The 16,379-nt window shown below is 35.8% G+C and overlaps 1 protein-coding gene across 8 annotated transcripts in view; it reads right to left on the reverse strand.

The window, feature by feature from the left end:
* The window catches only part of LOC114648588 (nesprin-1-like), a 360,492-nt gene that overhangs the window by 21,813 nt on the left and 322,300 nt on the right, over positions 1–16,379 (reverse strand). For 6 of the 8 annotated variants that reach the window (XM_051924543.1, XM_051924540.1, XM_051924539.1 and 3 more), the window contains 8 exons: positions 14,109–14,271; positions 10,854–11,041; positions 7,825–7,975; positions 6,271–6,453; positions 5,393–5,530; positions 4,469–4,660; positions 1,771–2,110; positions 343–411 (listed from right to left, as the gene is read on the reverse strand). In XM_051924543.1, the coding sequence (XP_051780503.1) occupies positions 343–411; positions 1,771–2,110; positions 4,469–4,660; positions 5,393–5,530; positions 6,271–6,453; positions 7,825–7,975; positions 10,854–11,041; positions 14,109–14,271 (1,424 nt within the window). The remainder of the gene's footprint in view (positions 1–342; positions 412–1,770; positions 2,111–4,468; positions 4,661–5,392; positions 5,531–6,270; positions 6,454–7,824; positions 7,976–10,853; positions 11,042–14,108; positions 14,272–16,379) is intronic. The other 2 variants (XM_051924538.1, XM_051924537.1) reach the window with 1 other exon arrangement.

Here is a 16,379-nt window from a genome sequence, read left to right on the forward strand (position 1 = left end):
TCTTCAGAGTGGCATCTGAAGTTAGCTGTGAAAAGAGTTAGCAATTCAGCCCCAATGCAATGGAAGCAAGACAAACCATATTACTGTAATAGCATAGCCAATGCAAAATACAATCGGCTTCTCTATTTACATTAACGCAAAATCATCTAACCCAAATTTGACATGCCATATACAGTAAGCTACTTATGAGTACTGTACACTTCTCAAAGGTACTTTTTGAGTTAGACAAGATAATTTTCCAATCACTGTGCAGATGGTGAGCAGCATGACAGTTAACAAGGTGAAGGTAACTTTATGTTAATTTCTCAATTTTTGGGGCATGCTTTGGCTTTGATTGCCTACCAGAGATTGATCGCAATGTATTTTCTGTCAGTTTAACATATGCCTCTGGGTTTTCAGGGATCACTACATCTGAAAAAAAACAAATACAGGCAACATTTGCAAGACTAAAAAAGTGTTACTGCTTTGGACTTGTGCACAATGAGAGAATCACTGCAATATTGCCAACATTTACGTCAATGGAATGAAATGGTAAAAAATTCACTAGCTCTAAACATTATAATAATACATGGCTCTCCACTGCCCATATCCATTTGATTAGCAGCAGTGAAATCACAGTTTATTAGGGTATTCAGGCATGAATGACCTCCAAACACTCATTTTGGGGAGTAATATTTACTTGTTTAAAGAAATTAATACAGTGGAACCTCGGTTTGCGAGCATAATTCGTTCCGGAAACGTGCTTGTAATCCAAAGCACTCATATATCAAAGCAAATTTCCCCATAAGAAATAATGAAAACTCGTATAATTTGTTTCACAACCCACAAATATTTATATAAAAATGATTAATACAAAATCTTCACTCTAACTAACGGAATCACTGCTATCTGTTGGCTCACTGGAATCTTTATCTTTTTTTGAGACTTTAACAAGGAAACCTAGTTGCTTTTGCCTGAAGAGTCACTACACTTGGACACAAAATGAAAAAAATGCTTTACGCACTGTAAGGATTCTAAACTCTTTTGGGATTCCCACCCCCCCCCCCCCCCCAAAACGAAGAGCGTCCCGAAGCAAGCAACCGCAGGCTCCCAGCGCTGTAGCAGTTCTCCATAAAAGTGAATCAGAAAACGTCACGGTCAAGCTATAAGCGCCTGCCGTCGATGGGTGATGCGAGTAACATTATAAATGCAAAAGCACAGTATTACTTAGCCACTAACCTGGTCACAGCCCTGCCTGATTGCTGTGTCACTGTATAGGAGAGTGGTTGATCTCACTACAATAAATAACCATGCTGCTCCTGTTCCACGCTGAATAAAGCTGGTTTTGCTAAAGTACTGAGACTCAGCCTAGTGTTTTGGGGTGCATGACAGGGACTCACACATTACAGCACACACACACATGGTCACCATGTTAAAGTAAACAGTATACGCTGTTGACTATATGAGTGAGGCATGCCAACTGAGAATGAGCATGGGAGACGATTACTCACAATCCCCACGTGACACTCAGCGGACAAAACATATACGTACTACTCGTATTGCAAGACCTCAAGCGTTTATTAAGTTAAAATTTATTAAAAATTTTAGCTCGTCTTACAAAACACACGCACACCAAGTTACTCGCAATCCAAGGTTTCACTGTATTTGGAAATGACCAAAAAATGAGTATTGCCAGTCTTTTTAACAAATTTACAGTCACTATATATTACCAATCCTCAGTAATTAATGCCTTGTAAGGTAAACATAAATAAGCATGTGGTCTATCCTCACCTGACAGACTAGAAGCACCATGGAGGAAGAGCTCTTTTTCACCCTTATCTTGGCCATCTTCTGAAATACCTGCTGCTTGTAGTGGGCTCAGAGGTTCCAGAGTACGACTCAAGTCATAATCGTGGTCCCATTCAAGTGGGATTGAGTCAACACTAGCTGGGGTGTCTCTACCTGAACGTTCTGTACGAGTTGGAGGGGCCATAGAGGTTGAACGACTGGAACCTGCTTGTGGAGAAAGGATATTATCTGTGGGCTTGTCATTCCAGTGCAGGCTGGACAATTCTGTGGCCTCATCCAGGTCCAGTTCTCGATCTGAGACATCATGTTCGTCGTCTGTCAGCTAAAATATAAATAAAATGTGACAAATAAATACATCTTAACTGGAGATGGTTGTATTCACACAATAATTAAATAAGCAGTAGGCTATTCAGCCCCAAGGCTTACTAAGTCAAGATTTAAAGGTCCACCAAAATACTACCGTCTTTTTCTGAAAATAAGACATCCCCCGAAAATAAGCCCTATCGAGATTTTCGGAACTTTTTGTAATATAAGCCCTCCCCCGAAAATAAGCCCTAGTTAAAATAATGTGAAAAAAAGAATTCGTTAAAAAATGCTGTTGATTTATTAAGTATGTTTAGCTTCCCTAATACTCGTATTTCAGAGAAATGTTTGAAATAAAATATTCCGAGAAATTCATTGTTTACCTCTACAGTTCGTTTCAAATTAATTCTTGGAATTTATCTTAAAAATACAACATAAGGCAGCATGAATACATAAATATTGTGTCCGCTCTGCTCTGCTGTGTTGTACTGCGTCGCGCGTATCGCAGAGTATGGTCGAATGAGGTGGGGAGGGGGTGGAGGGGGGCATGCATATGCGGAATGCGACGGAACGCGTCGTTGGCGCACACTATAAATAATTGTTCGTTAAGGCAGCAGTCTACATTGAGCGACAGTGCAGATACAATGTTTGTTCATTTCAGTCTTGTAAGTCTGATTATTTCCTCATACGTAATTTTATTTTTTATAAAGTGAATAATTTTTAACCGCAGTTAAAATGAGTACAAAACGAAAGAGCTATTCCGTCGAGTACAAAAAGGGAATTGTGGAAGACTCCAGGGGTGTAAATCTTGATTTATGACGATGTTCCAGAAGAAGATGACATGACTGTAATTGAATAAATTTTAATTTCTGTATTCTGTGTAAAATAAATAAATATTAAATAAAAATATATAAATATACTTTTATTTTTGTCCTCCCCCGAAAATAAGCCCTAGTGCGTATTTTGGACCAAAAAAGAAAGTAAGACAGTGTTTTATTTTCGGAAAAAGACGGTACTAACTAGTACATTCTTTGGTAGCTTACTACACGTATCTATAGTTTTGTGTGTGAGGAAAACCTTTCTAACTTTAGCACATTCCATGTCCCTACAGTTAGTTTTGGTAGCCTGCCTTCAACTGCCACCCAAACCACAAAGCACCAGACCCTTATGGCTCCTCCTGCAGGTGGTGGGCCCAGGGGAGGGTGGACCCATGAGCAATCCCATCCCCACCCCAGACCTGATTTCCCTTTTCGGGCAAGGTTACTGAGTCAATGGTTTGAATTTCTATAGGGGTCAATATGAACTGCACTTAGTCCTATTCCTCACCTAGGACCAGTTTGCCTTGCGTAACCCTACCAGGGACAAATGTCCTGGACAAAACAGCTCCTAGGATCACTGGGACATACAAACCCCTCCAATAAAACAAGGGGGTGATTCATGTAGGGAATCGAAAGGAGCCACCTGAGGTGATTCAAGCATCTGATTACGATCCTTCCTGAACGCCTTCCTGGCGAGGTGTTTTATGCATGTCCAACCAGATGGAGACTTCGGGGCAGACCCAGGACACGCTTTAGAGATGATATCTCTCAACTGACCTGGAAACACCTCGAGATCTACCCAGGGAAGTTGGAGGTGCTGGGGAAAACAAATGTCTGGGCAGCTTTGCTTAAACCTCTGCCCCATGATCCGATCCCAGATAAGTAGCAAAAAAATTGATGGATGGATCATTTTTAAGCAATTAAGTTATTTTCCCTGTGTATTCAGAACATTCCTTTTAACATCATTTTGTTCTGTGTTCAATCATTGTTATTTTTGACATTTTTTTATTAATTACTGGTGATTTTTGAGAGGTGGTCAAGTGATTTTACTGTTTGACATTTTACTTGTACATCTTTACAATCAAAACTGCTGGTGTTAGAAAGGTGAGATTTGATGCTTGTAACTGTACTGGAACAGAAAATCATGGTGTATAAAATCCGTTTCCCTCTTTAAATATTAACACTAATTAATTATTTTCATAATTTTCTAAGCGTAGCAGTGGCTTATACTGCTGAATCATAGCTTGAGGAGGCTAGGCTTGTCTCCTGGTTTGTTAACTGTCTGTGTACAGTCAGCATATTCTCAAAAATTAGTGCATGTTCTCTTTAAAATAAATGTATATTTCTTTATATATTGTAGACATTCCTTTGATTTATTAGTTTTTTGAAGTTTGTACTTGAAAAGTAGAGTTAGCCTATTTTTGTAAAAGTTATTGTGAAAGTGAACCTCCATCTGGATCAGAACCTTGCATGAAAAGGGATAGCTTGAAATCTGAGTTAAAAGGGCTTATAATTTAAGAACAGACAGAACAGAAAATCTCCACAACTAGTAAACTTACCGGAAGTCGCATAAGCTTCTTGTAGTAGCGTTCTACGCGCCCAAACACCTCATCACAGTATCGCTGTACTTCCTCCAACTCTTCCTCAATGACAGCAGCATCCAAAGGCTCATTTTTCTCAATCAGCAGCTCACCTTGTTGGAATATATGGTCTATTTTACCTCTGTTTAGTGCAATCTCCTCTTGGAATGCCTGTCCAAAGTGGATAAAGCAAGTCAGGTGTCAAAAATCAAAGTCAAAGATTTTCAAAATAAATAAAAATAGTAAAAGAGTCAAGAAACACAAAGACCTTTAATGGCTGCAGGTTTTGAAACAATCATTCTTAGGATTGATGGACATTTTGTACTTGTAAATGATTTTTTTGATTAATGATTCTAGTGTAAGGTATCAAGATAATACAGTCTGCTTTTTTTTCTGAGGCTTTTGAAATACTTTCTGGTATATTACATCAAATCATCTTGCTTCTACTCTCCAGATATACAGCATCAATATTCCAATGGCAATCAAAACAGATGCAAATCATGAGGCTTGTTATCAGAAGTAAAGCACAAAAAAGGGAAATTAATGTAAACTTTACTAATCAATGCTCCCAAACTAAATGGTTAGCCAAAGATAATGATTAATAATGTGTAGTGCAAAATGCAAGATTATGTTCTATGAAACAAGCAAGAAAAACATGCAGTACTCATAATTAACTTTACAGTAGTAATATAGTATATGGGAGATTAAAACAAGTGAAAAAGAACTAGATTTGTACTCCCACTGTATGTGAGTATCTTGAGATATGCCCAAGTGTTCAAAGATTCAAGGATTTTATTTCATCATCTTATTTGAAATAAAGTCCTTGAATTCTTGGCCTACATATTATATATACTTGCTTGTTTGCAGCAGTTTAACAGAGAAGACAATAAAAGAGTATCTTACCCTGAGCTGTTTTATTTTGGCTTGGACATCACATTCTGAGAAATGCTCAATATTTGTTAACTGAAGGTCCATTTCTGTGAGCCACACCAGTATGCTGTCTCTGGCTGTCTCAAACTCTTCCCTTTGGCTTATAAAGTGCTGCAATAAAGAAGTAATTAGCCATTCACAAGCATTTCAGGTAAAGACAATCAGTTATACCAACCAAAACAAGAACCTTGAAACAGCAATATAAAAAATAAATTAAACATTTTTGTAAAAATGACTTTACAACTGTTTAAGTAAATCTACTTTTCACGAGTTTTTACTTCTTTAAAGGACATTAAAACATTTCATTGGTCCTCCTCCACTTTCAGATTCCAATCCAGAGGGCTATTCCAGCTGCATTTAGCACAAGGCAGGAATCAACTGCAGGGCATTCTCATCCAACCACAATTATACCAAGCCAATATGGAATCACCAATTAAGTGAACAAAATATTCTTGGCATGTTGGAGGAAATACAAAGTATCCATTAGGAAAACCCCTGTTGATTCTGTGCAAACTCAATAAAGATAGTGAACAAGCCTAAATTTGCATCCAATCCCCTAGAACAAGGAGGAGGCAGTGCTCGGTATTTCATTGTAAATGTTTTGTAGGCACTAAATTTTTTGCATCTTCTCATTGAAGCTTTTACTTCTGGATATGAGTACGCGTTCCAAGAACTGCCTTGCAGTCAGGATTAATCCAGTCTATCACATATACAGGATATGTCACACATACCTTTACATTGTTTTTACATGCAGTCAATGTTCTAGCAGAAACACTTTGATATGCCAAGCATTAGTTACTATGATGTAAAATGTGATTTTTTTGGCTTTATACGAGTTCTAAACATTGTACCTTTAGTCTTCGCAAAATAGAGGCTACTCTTTTCTGAAGATTGTCCCATCTTTGATTGCCATCATGCACCATCTTCTTGAGCTTGCAAGAAGAGTCTGTGCGATTTTCTCGAGCCAGGCGGCGATACTGCTTGTTGATAAGCTCTAGCTGTGTCAAGCTCTCATGAACCTGTCGTTGAAATGCCTGTGACAAAACAAAAACAGTGCAGCTGATGTGTCTGTTTATGATGTGATCTAAGCTGAATTTAATAAACAGCAGTGGTAGTTCATTGTCTTGGTGTTACACCTTACTGCACAATAGCCCAATACACAATAGCCAACATTACCTCAATATTATAAGTAATAGCAACAAAATATAAAATAATTCACACCACCAAGTAAACACATAGCCAGTATGCCATCATGGATAACATTCAATATCTTTCTTAATCAAAGTAAGCTTTGGTATAGGGTGTGGAACTATGGGAGAAGCTGAGGGTGTATCAAACCTTTTGATTGGTTTAGAAACATATGAATGGTAATTATTCTGAGCAACCAATAATGCTTCCTTGATAGTAATAATTTAAAGACATCTTTGATTATGCTTGGCCTGCGTGCCTTCTGATCAAAAACATATTTAGGGCCAGAATGAATTCATACCAGCCAAAGATTATTTTCTGCTCTCTGATATATTCATTATAGTTTGTGTGGACAGAAAAAAATTAACATTATGGATTTATGGATGCATGGGGCCAAAACTGACTGAGTCAGATGAATTCCCTGGAAAAATATTCACTGTTGCAGTCTATGTGCAATGAAACCAGTGCAAAATATGAGAAATAGAGCTGCCTATGACTTATATGAAACATATGTACTGCAGGGTATTATATTTGTCAGGAATGTGAAGTTTTAATTGTTTTTAAGCATATCAATAACTGATTTTGCTCTAAGACCTAAGTGATTAAAACATTTCTTTAATAAAGACCAGTCATGTAAAAGCAATACCATACATGTGCTATTAATTTAAGAAAAGTATAAAAGCGTCAATACTGTGGCTGCAAGATTCAGGAAAGAAAGCAATACAGAAGATACAAAAGAAATAAGCCTCTTAAAATACAGTATTTCATTATTACTATGATATACTACAGAATTATGGTGAGCATAATTTTACACACAGCAAAAATGTTTTTTCTGAAAATTTGACTGGAAAAGCATTCAATATATTTGTGATTCATGAAGTTGTTTAACGAAAAAACAAGCAACCTTCTGAAAAAGAAAGATTCTGCTTAGGTACTGCATGATTTAAGTGGCTTTAGTCAAAGTTAAAAATAAAACTGGCAATGACAAAGTTTCATAGTTGCACTGACCATTTAGTCTTGAGTGGAAAAAAGCAAACCATGCTGACATTTTCTGAAAAGCAGATGAAACCGGCTGTGACACAGCTGCTCTGTGCTGTAATATGTCCACATCAGTCACACTTAACTATATGCTCTGCTATGTGGAAGTGACCAGCACAAACTGGTCTTAGTAATCTGATCTGGCAACACTTGAGAGCTGCCTGCACTGTTAGAATTACCTCAAACTTCTTCATCTCTTCTTTGGCTACAGTATAAATTACTCCAGAAGAGTTGGGGATGGCTGCAGTCTTCTCTGACATTTTAAGCCAGTCTTCAAAACGAGAAAAGTCATCAAGAAACTTTTGCCATAACCTCCAGGTCTCTTCAATCCTGAACAAACACAAAGAAACAGCAGGAATTTATTACAAGTCAAGCCTACGGTAAAAGGAGCAATACAAAAACAAAAACAGTAAATAAAATATTAACTGACTTTACTTAGTGCAGTCAACAGCTTCACAGAAAATGTGTGTTAAATTTGACATTGACAGCTGTTAAGTTCAGCTGTTGAAACAACTGCAGAATAATACTGCTTTTATTTAAGAATATACTTCACTCCTTTGTGCTGATTCTATTAGCTAATATAACTTAGAAAGTCTTGAATAAAAACTATTTAATTTACTGATCTGGCTTTTATTCAGTTTAGATAAAATAATATTGATAAGCTATACATTTTCAATAAAAAGACGACCCTCACTGTTCTCTGCCGAAGTCAGTGGCCCTAATACTGAAATGTGTCACAAGTAACCCAGAGACATCCAAGACAGCTTCATACTGACCTCAAGCTAACTGGATCAGTTTCAAAGGCATAAATACACCACTTAATTGTTTTTACTAAGCATAACAAAATGAATTTTGCAACTTTGGAGCACAACAGTAATTATGCTTCCTTCTTTAAAATAAAAAGAACAAGCAAATTGAATATAAGTTCTAATTAATTCACTGATTATTTTTCTGTTTGTATTGATCTTTCATTCACAATTCAGTATTGACAACCAACAGTCTGGAATACGTCTCTTGCATATTCTAAATTTCACCTTTGAACTGATAAAGTTTAACTGAGCTAATCTAATCTAATATACTACTTTGGTGGCCACATGTCAAATTCATGCCTTTTCTTGGTTTCAGTCAAAACATATGAAAACATCTCTAATAAAGTCTGCCAGCAGTTTTCTTTCATTAATAAATGCATTGCAATAAAGAAAATAAATTAAAATTTTAACACATAATAAACAAACATAAACAGGTTTCAGTTAATTTAACTTGTTTTGTCCAGATCAGATTTATCTCAAGTCAATATTTAGGTGTAAAAATCTCCAAACAATAGAATGATTAAATATCCCAAAATCTCAAAAATGCTTTGACTGATTTGACTAAAATTTGATGATTATATAAAAAAAGTAAATTAGCTGACCCACTTTTTTATTTGTCCATATCTGTTGATAATAATTCTGCACTGAGCACATTACGTTGATGTGCCGTGCAGCACTGACAGAAGCCCAAAGACAAAGAGAAGCAGCTGCTCTGCAGCCTATATGATACATGTCGGTGTCTGCAAATGAAGTTATATAGCAGAACTCATCAGCTGTGTAGATGAGCAGAACCACTAAGCAGTAGGATGGAACTGACAAGTGAAGAAGAGAAGGTGTCTTAAATAAGAAAAAGACATGGCTTTGACATGTGCACATCACCCCCTTGCAGACAAAACTGTGAAATGATGGAGGGAGGAAAGTTCTGCTAAAAAATTGTTGCTTCAATTAGCAATACCTGTTTCAATTTGTATATTGGTTCTGATCAATTAAAGTGGAATTCATTTTGATTGATAACATCTCAATTCAGCACCGTATAATATCTGTCATTATGTAAACATGGTACATATGTATTAAGTTTAAAAATTCTGCATCAAATTGTACAATTGGTAGTAAGACAGTGGGAGCAATACCTACTTTTCTCATATAACAGAAATGGCGACAAAAACGCTAATGTTGTAACCTATGCTGCGGCTTACAAATTGTTAGCTGAATCACAAATTTGTGTAAAAGTGTATTTGTGTATTTGAAATTTACAGAAATTATGTATTATTTCCTAATTTTGGGGTAAATGCAGATATCATTTGAATGTTTATGAACCTGTTACTACTATTGATCTTGCTCAAACTCAAAATTGGTTGCACCAAATCATGATGTGACCATATTATCTCAAAACTATAGTACGGTAATAAAACAGAAAAGTATAAATGCCGTACTAGATATACAGACAATACCAGACAAAATCAATTAAATCTGCTGATAAATATGCACAAAAAGTTGTGACAGCAACACAGTTGAGGTTGCTAGATATACACAAAAAAATCATAAAATGAACAGACTTGCAGTTGCTACATATAATGTACATAAAAAATCCCAAAATGAGCACACTGGCGGTTGCTAAATACACATGATAATTCACAGAACTGCTGTCATTAAACATTCCACAAGACATATTGATATGAACAAAGTTGCAATGAGGGATTTAAATATAATTCACACATCGATTATGAATCTGACAATGACATTCTTATAGGGTCTAATGTTAAATGTTCATACTGTTGTGCATCGGAATGTGTTGCAAAAGTGGACAAATTATAACCTTATGAAGACTTACCATAGCCTATTAAAAGTTTAGTGTTTTGTTTAAACCTCGACTCAGAACATTTTCTCAACGAAAGGAAATATAATTTTGTTTTTCAAAATACATCATTTTGGAACAAAAAGAATAATCATAGGTAATTTCGTGTCAAATTTTAAAGTAGAAGGACAGGTGTTATCACCACTGTCTTAGGAAATTCCAGGGTAAAGCTGGTTAACACAGCTAGCATTAAATAATTTAACTAGGGAAGAATAGGATTAACTCAAATTTTCTTTCATAATATTCATCCATTCCAGGGTCAACTCATTCAAATAAGGATAGCTGACCTAACACACGTCTTTAAAAAGATATGCCAGGAAAATAGAGTTCTTGGAGAAACTAACACAAATATAAGGAGAATATGCAATAACTTCATAAACAGTGACTAGGCCAGGAGTTAAACCCAGGTCTGAGGGATTATGAGGCAACAGTGTTAACCACTGGACTGCTTGGTATACATAATCTTTTCATTTCTCCATACACTTATCTTTCAAATCTTTTTGCGTATTACAGAACAGTGAATTAAGTTTACTACAGTACTTACTTGAGTCTCCGCTCCATGGACATGGCGCAGATGTTTCTCCACCTTCTGTCCAGACTACGAGTGGCTTGCTGGATGGAGTCACATTCAGTTTCAGTAGCACAAGCATCACAATCATGCAGAAGGACCTCACAAAGGTTAAGAACTGAGGCTACCCCTGTGCTGTGCTTCTCTATGTCTCTTTGGAGTTCCTAAAGAAAGGGGAATTAACTGCCAACATGAGTTTCAACTCAGGTCTGAATTAACTTGCTTCACTGATCAGTTTAATTTTATACAATCTTATTTTATATGATTTATTTTATAAAACAAAACAATGCAAATATACAGAAGAACAATGATCAATATTACATATTAAAAATCATACACACTTGTTTGACATACTTCATTTTATTTTGGATTCCTTGCAAGTTTATTTTGTCTAACACCTCGCTGGCTGGAGTTCTTGTTTTCCTGTCCTCCCTGGCCATATGACTATAGCATTAGACTTATTATTACAATCATTAGACTTAAAAATAGGTTTAGCAATTAAATTACCTGAATATCTGTATTAAGTTTGTATTTATTTATTTTTTTATTATTTTTTTACTTTTTATATTTTATTTATGCTTTGTAATTTTTTTTCTTTAACTTCTGTAAAGCACTTTGAATTACATTTTTTCTATGAAAATGTGCTATAGAAAGAAATGTTGCTGAAGCGCATCTTTGAATGGAGCGATTTAGCGTGGAGGAAAGACTGGATATGATCAGATAAATGATCTCTCACTATACACACATCGCAGAATCTATAAGCTCAAGCTCTTATTTATACCTATGAAAGACACTAGTGGCTCTGCATAGTGTGACTTGAATTTTTCAGACATATTCAACTCCTTACAGGGTAAGTGCTGTTCTCTACTTTGCCCCATCTTTAACCACTTATTTCGCATTTGGATAAACATCTTTCTGGATGAATGCCACCATCAGGTGGTTTGATAAGCATGACAATAAATTATCCACAGATATGGTCTCCTTAGCTGGCATTTAGAGAAGAAACAAATGGCATCTGACAGAGCATTAATCAGTTATTTCAATAGGTTGACCGGTTTAAAGTGTTTACACTCTTGTGGCTACTGCCTGCAGATTGTCTGTTCCCCTATCCAACCAGTGATCTAGCCTGTGTTTCTACTAGAGGTTTAAAGGGAGCAGGAGCCTACAAAAGCAGAACTGAGTACAAAGCCTGACCAGAGTAAAAATGGGACACCAGAACATTTTTAAGGTCATACCACTCATAACAGGGGTTATTTAGAGTCACCAATTAAAGTAGCACAAACATTTGTTTGGTGCTGGAAAGTAGCATACATACTGTAGATGTGAAAAACTGGTGTGAACTCTAGAAAGAATGTGACATATGCTAACTGAAGTGTTCCCATTGAGTAAGTAGTCCCTTGTTACTTATGTGCATCCAAATGTATTTTCTTTAATGCACGGGACTATAAATTACAAGGTTGTTGGTTCTTTCTCCACATTTGATTCACTGATACCTAAGTTATCAGGGTTGTCACACTGCACAAATACATATTTGTTATATGTGATTGTTATGATACTTTTGAAGAAGGTCTGCTAATGAATTTTATCATACTGTATATAACACTATAGTAATCACTATAGTAATGCATGCATCCATCCATTTTCTGACCATATTTTACCATATAACACCATATCTCTTAAACTCAAAACATATTTCGCTGGAACTTTTTTTCTTTTCTCTTTATTACACCTTTCTAAAACTACTCTATAAAAAAGCCTTGCTGGAAATCCATTTCTTCTTTTTCTATCAGCAACATTTTATGTGCTGCTGTGGAGTTATTCTTACCCAAATTTGTCTTGTAATTTGATGTATTGACCTGCTGGGTTTAAGATATTTTTAGAATTATTCCACTCTGTCTATTTTTACATTGTTCATTTACTTTCAAAAACCTTATTTATTCTGATGGTAATCAATGTTAAATTTTAAAGTACTTTCATATTTTCAGGTTTTCTGCTTTTTTTCTTTGTAAAGTGACAGCTGAAAATAGAAAGAAATGCAGTCTGTCTGTTATCAGCACTGCAATGCCATGCTTGAAGCGCTTACAGAGTCTGGGTGGTAGTGCTGCATTAAAACATTAATATTACTGTATGATAATAAATCTGAATAAGTAGGTCATGAGATTGGGTTACAGAAGTCTGGAGCCAGAGAATGTGTCCTTATTCACACTTGATTATTTTTTCCTAAAGATAACTGAAGGAAAGTAAGAGTCCAATTGCAGCAAATGTAATTTGTGAGGCAAGGACACTGCTTGCTAGCCCTGTTTAAACTGAGGAAGTAAATCTGACTTGTAAACTAAATAAATATGAATTAGCCACATGATTAAAGATGCCCTTAAACCTGCAAAGCTGAGACTGTCATCTTGCTGATTATAACAGATGTGATATCAACATGTGAATATTGGAGCCTCAGGTAATTTATATAATTGTTTAAGCTTGGTGATGACCGAGGTCATAGTAATCATTTGAGACTGAAGTACACGAAGCAAACATAGTAGTCTGTTTCAGGTGGCCTTAAAGCTCCAGGAAACTGGTATTCACTGAAATTTCCACATTCTCCCTATATTTGCATGTAGTTTTCTCCATTTGCTCCTCACATTCGAAAGACTTACAGGTAATGGTGTCTGAGCACTCTAAACAAGCCTGTAAGTATAAGTGTGTGTCACTGTACCCTGTGATAGACTGGTAGTCTGTGTCAGGCTGTTCACTTCTCAGCTCTCAGTGCTGCCCTAAATCCCTAAAATGCAGTGCTGAGAAATTTTTGAATTAAAATTGATATATACAGATGTTATCTGGCTCCATTTTTCAAGGGTATCCAGTACCATAAACTGTGCCTATCATAGTTAACATATACACACACAAAAATGGTCAGTTTTTCCTTTTATGAACTTTCTTTGCCACTCTTCTCCCCATTGCTGGTGTTGTGGTTTCTTTTCAATCTCTCTACTTTCTGTAAAAGAATTTCCTCTTTTCATTGTAATTTTTTTTTACTATGATATTTAAATGTACAAGGAAGATTCAGAAAATTGATAATTATAATGATAAAATATACATATGGTTCCTTTTTTAAAAACATACTATATTGATGAAAAAAAACATTAACAAGTATATCTATATCGATATCTATATCTATATCAGTACAATGCATGCTTACTTTATAAGGCTGTCCAGAAGGCTTTTTATTCTGTTTCTTACCTGTTGCTCATTGAGCTTCTTCTCTATTTCACTGAGATCGCATGTGTTATAGACAATTGGCTTAGAAAGTTCTGTTTCGATGTGAGCAAGCCATGATCTTAGGCTGCCCATATTCTTATCTAATTGCTGTACAGCCACAAGTGTTTCTCTGAGCTTCTTTACCCTGCATGAGGAAAAATAGATTACTAAGATAACATCAAGCAGGTCCATTCTTCCTGAAATATAAAAGTCTACGGCTGCCTTCATTGCAAGTTAAAATGCCAGCATACTTGTCCATTTGCTGTTATGTAACAGTTTAAAAGTATTTTTGTCCAAATCCTGTATCTTCTGTTGTGCCTAAATAAGAATTGCCTGTTTCTAGTACACTCTGCTAAGCAAAACCAGTTCTCTTAAGCAAACAATCTAAGGGTACCATAGCTTTCTGCCTACATTTGACTTTTTTACTTTCTGTGCTTCTCTTTCTATAGCTTTAATCCTTGATGTGTATCAAAATGTTTTTTTTAAAAACTGAAAAGGTGAATATCAATTGGGAGCCTTTGGCAGTGAAGAATGTTCAGTGTCACGGTACAGAATAACCACTGACATGGTGCAACATATATTGATTTGGCATGGGAAAGGTGCTATATAAATAAAATGTATTATTATTATTATTATAACTTGTAATTATATTTGAATATAATGTTAATAGTCATAAAAAGCCCATGTTCCCAGAAAGCAAACTATCAAATTTGTGACTTTTTCTTTAACTCCTGAAAAATTCCATTTATCATGTGTTATTGCTGGTGCAGTGCTTCTGAACAAGAGTACTGGGCTATAAAAATAAAGTCTCTCATGCAGTGTGGCTTAGTGTCTAAAGTGTTCCACTGTGAATCTTGAGGTTACTTGTTCAGTTCTATGTCACTGCCTCACTGAACTTATCCTGCCTGTAACAACTGTACTATAACTGTGTATTGTAAAGTGCTTTGAACATAGAAAGGTGCTGAATAAAATAGATTGCTTGGCTGGATCTCTTTAGCAAGAGCTTGGTCCATCCATTCACTTTATGCAGTTTAGGGTTGAAGGGAAGACTGATCCTGGACAGGGCACTAGTCCACTGTAGTACACATTCACATACACACACACACACTCACTCATACTTAGCCAATTTAGAGATGACAATTAATCAAAAATGCATATCATTGTTGTGTGAGAGAAAACTGACACACCAATAGAAAAATCCAAGTAGACAAAAATAGAACATGCAAACTCCACACACCAGCTTACTAAGTTCTGCTGAACACACTGTGACACAAATAAGACATAAAATAACAAAACTCTTTTACTTTGCCCATATACTCTAAACCTCTCATCAATTTCAACAATATCTTCAGGGTGGAATTCCCTCTGTCTTTTCACTAAAAGGAAAAATAGGCAGTGTGTCCTCATGGCCCATAAACGGGAAGTTTCAGTTTCCCACTGACTCATAGTATGACCCAGAAAATTCATTTAGGCTGCCAATGGTCAACCTGTTGAAAACTGAACAGTGCTGCATCATTTTCTTGAACCTGCCTTCAAAATGTAAAGCACTATATAAAAGAAAGTTTGTTGGTGCTTTTAGAAGATATGTATCTGTTTAACACTGACTACTCTTGTGGTTTTTATCTGCACACTTTTCTGACTTGAATTCAGTGGGGAATGATAGGCTCTCCCTTTTCTTATCATTTAAAAGTCAGTTAGCTCAGCATTTAAGGTTTACCATGAAAGTGGATTCTATTAAATGCAATAAATTTCAGTTCTGGAATCTACAGTAATGTAGATGAAAGGTTTGTTTTACAAACTTCCCAATTTTTTTGTTAAGAATATTTAAATTACAAGAACTTTACACATTAAAAGCTAAACATTGGATTAAATGTTGATCTCCTTTAGAACAAAAAAACATCTGTGACTAAGCCGGACTACCTGCAGAGGTTACACAGCATGAAGATTGTTCTTCTTCATTTTAATCTCACCAAATCTGACCAAACTCTTCATTCTTAACTGCCTGACGACATTTCAACAGCATCTATACTATTAAAAGACTTATGCTTTCACCTAAAACAAATTTTTACCCTATAATCAATTAATAATTACAGTACTTGGATTTTGCAACAAAGTGTCCATAAATGTTTTCCTCCTACATCTCCAAAAGAATCTGCATTTTTGTTGTTTTTGCTAGTTATACACATGCTGCTACAGTGGCTTCCTGCTGAAAAGGAAGTCAGAGCCTTGTGGTTATATCTGTATAGATCTGAG

The sequence above is a fragment of the Erpetoichthys calabaricus genome, chromosome 3 (genome assembly GCF_900747795.2).
Source record: "Erpetoichthys calabaricus chromosome 3, fErpCal1.3, whole genome shotgun sequence".
NCBI classification, from domain to species: domain Eukaryota; kingdom Metazoa; phylum Chordata; class Cladistia; order Polypteriformes; family Polypteridae; genus Erpetoichthys; species Erpetoichthys calabaricus.